At 50.6% G+C, this 1,720-nt stretch overlaps 1 protein-coding gene across 2 annotated transcripts in view; it reads right to left on the bottom strand.

The window, feature by feature from the left end:
- The window catches only part of ATL2 (atlastin GTPase 2), a 73,598-nt gene extending 73,370 nt beyond the window's left edge, over window positions 1-228 (bottom strand). For both annotated transcript variants that reach the window (XM_006882344.1, XM_006882345.1), the window contains exon 1: window positions 111-228. In XM_006882344.1, coding sequence (XP_006882406.1) covers window positions 111-228 — 118 coding nt within the window. The remainder of the gene's footprint in view (window positions 1-110) is intronic.
- Between the last annotated feature and the right edge of the window lie 1,492 nt (window positions 229-1,720).

Here is a 1,720-nt window from a genome sequence, read left to right as displayed (position 1 = left end):
GGCGAGCCGAGGACGACGACCCTGCCACTTGCGACTGGTGTCCGCGAGCGCGAGCAGCCCGCGCCCTCTCTCAGCCCGGGCCCTGCGGCCTCCGCCCCGCCGATTCGTACCTAAAGAGGTCGTGGACGAGACGTGGTTAACCCCCGTGTTAGGGTCGCTAGTCCGCCGCCGGCGCCGCAAGCCCTGGTGCGGCTGCTGCCTCCGCGATCCCTCGTCCCCCTCCGCCATCTTGTACCGATTTAAAATTAACTCTCCACTGACGTCAAACGCCGCCGCCGCTTTATCAACCTCCCGGGAACCGGCGGGCCTGCCGGCGGGTCCTAGCGCCGCCCCACTCGGAGCCTCCTCTCGGTGCTCCCCGCCCCTGGCCCTGCCCCTCGGCGCCCGAGCTCGGCCCCCGCCCTGCCTTCAGCTGGGTTTTCCTGACCTTCCTTCTACTTGTGCGAGCACGGGAGGGGCGCCACGGTCATCGCCGCTTCCCACTCCACCCAATCAGCCCAGTATCACATTCTCCTAGAGTTGGGCTGATCTATGTAAACACAGAACGAATCTCCAAAAATCGAGTACCTCCTCAATTCCATAACCCCATTCTCTTTATATCCTTCTTTTACAGTAATTAACTCTTGTTTGGCACGTTAGCTTGCTTTCACTCCACTTTTTATCCAGATCTCCTCCAAGGTTCTCCCCTGGCCCCAAGCTACCTCATATTGTTATCGTTAGATGCCATCGAGTCAACTACGATTCAGAGACCCAATGAACAAATCTGAACCTTACGCTATTCTGCACTTTTTTCTTGTTCAAGGCTATTGTTACAGTCACTGTGTCAATCCATCTCATTGAAGGTCTCCATTTTTCTCTGACCTTCTACTTTTCCAGCAAAATGCCTTTTTCCAAGGACTACTGGTCACTCCTGACAACATGGCCAAAGTATATGAGACAAAGTTTCGCCAAGTTGTTGTACCATAGAGTTGGAACCTATCCATAGCTGACCCTCTGGCAGGTTTTTAGAGACAGTTAATCGCACAGGAGGAGATTGCCCCATCCTTCTCCAGCAAAGCAGCTGGTGGCCTCGGACCACAGGCCTTCGGCATTGCAGCACAGCTTCTTTTCCACTAGACCAACAGCGCTCCTGAGAAGTCCCTAAAGTTGCTTTCCCTCCTGAGATCATTATATATATATCGCTTGTGTTGGCTGCTCTATGCAAGTTATCATCTTGAGAATTAGAGAAGATGCAATGAGAGTATTTTTGTCCTGAAAGTGCGTTCTAGAATACACTTACAGAGAGAATTAATAGTAAATACTGAGGATGATAACGGCTCCTGTAGACACTCCATCGTTTTCTTGGAAAGGGAGCCCCCAAAGAATGAAGGTGATTCCCAAGGCTGTGCTGCCAGCCAACTGGCCAGCAAACGGATTTCTTTTTCCTGTAACAGACAGTTTATCTTCTGGGCCACTGATACAGTGCCCTGGACAGGCCTACACTTGATTATTCCAAGAACTATACAGAAAACAAATGCATAAGTGAGGCAATAAGTTTAATCCCATGGTCACTTCATGCCTCTATGTTTAAAAGCCCTTTCTCCATTCTCCCCATCAGCAATCCCTCCTTAATCAGTTAATTTCTTAAAAACTTAAGTACTTCACTAGACTTCTTCCCAACCCACTCCACTCCTGAAATGGCTAAGTCAATTTTTTCTTCCGAATCACACTTTAACTCACC

The sequence above is a fragment of the Elephantulus edwardii genome, unplaced genomic scaffold, assembly GCF_000299155.1.
Source record: "Elephantulus edwardii isolate Elephantulus edwardi_28Jun2011 unplaced genomic scaffold, EleEdw1.0 scaffold00019, whole genome shotgun sequence".
In the NCBI taxonomy this organism is placed as follows: Eukaryota; Metazoa; Chordata; class Mammalia; order Macroscelidea; family Macroscelididae; genus Elephantulus; species Elephantulus edwardii.
The sequence above is the reverse complement of the archived record's forward strand: the minus strand, read 5'-3'. Positions and strand labels throughout refer to the sequence as shown.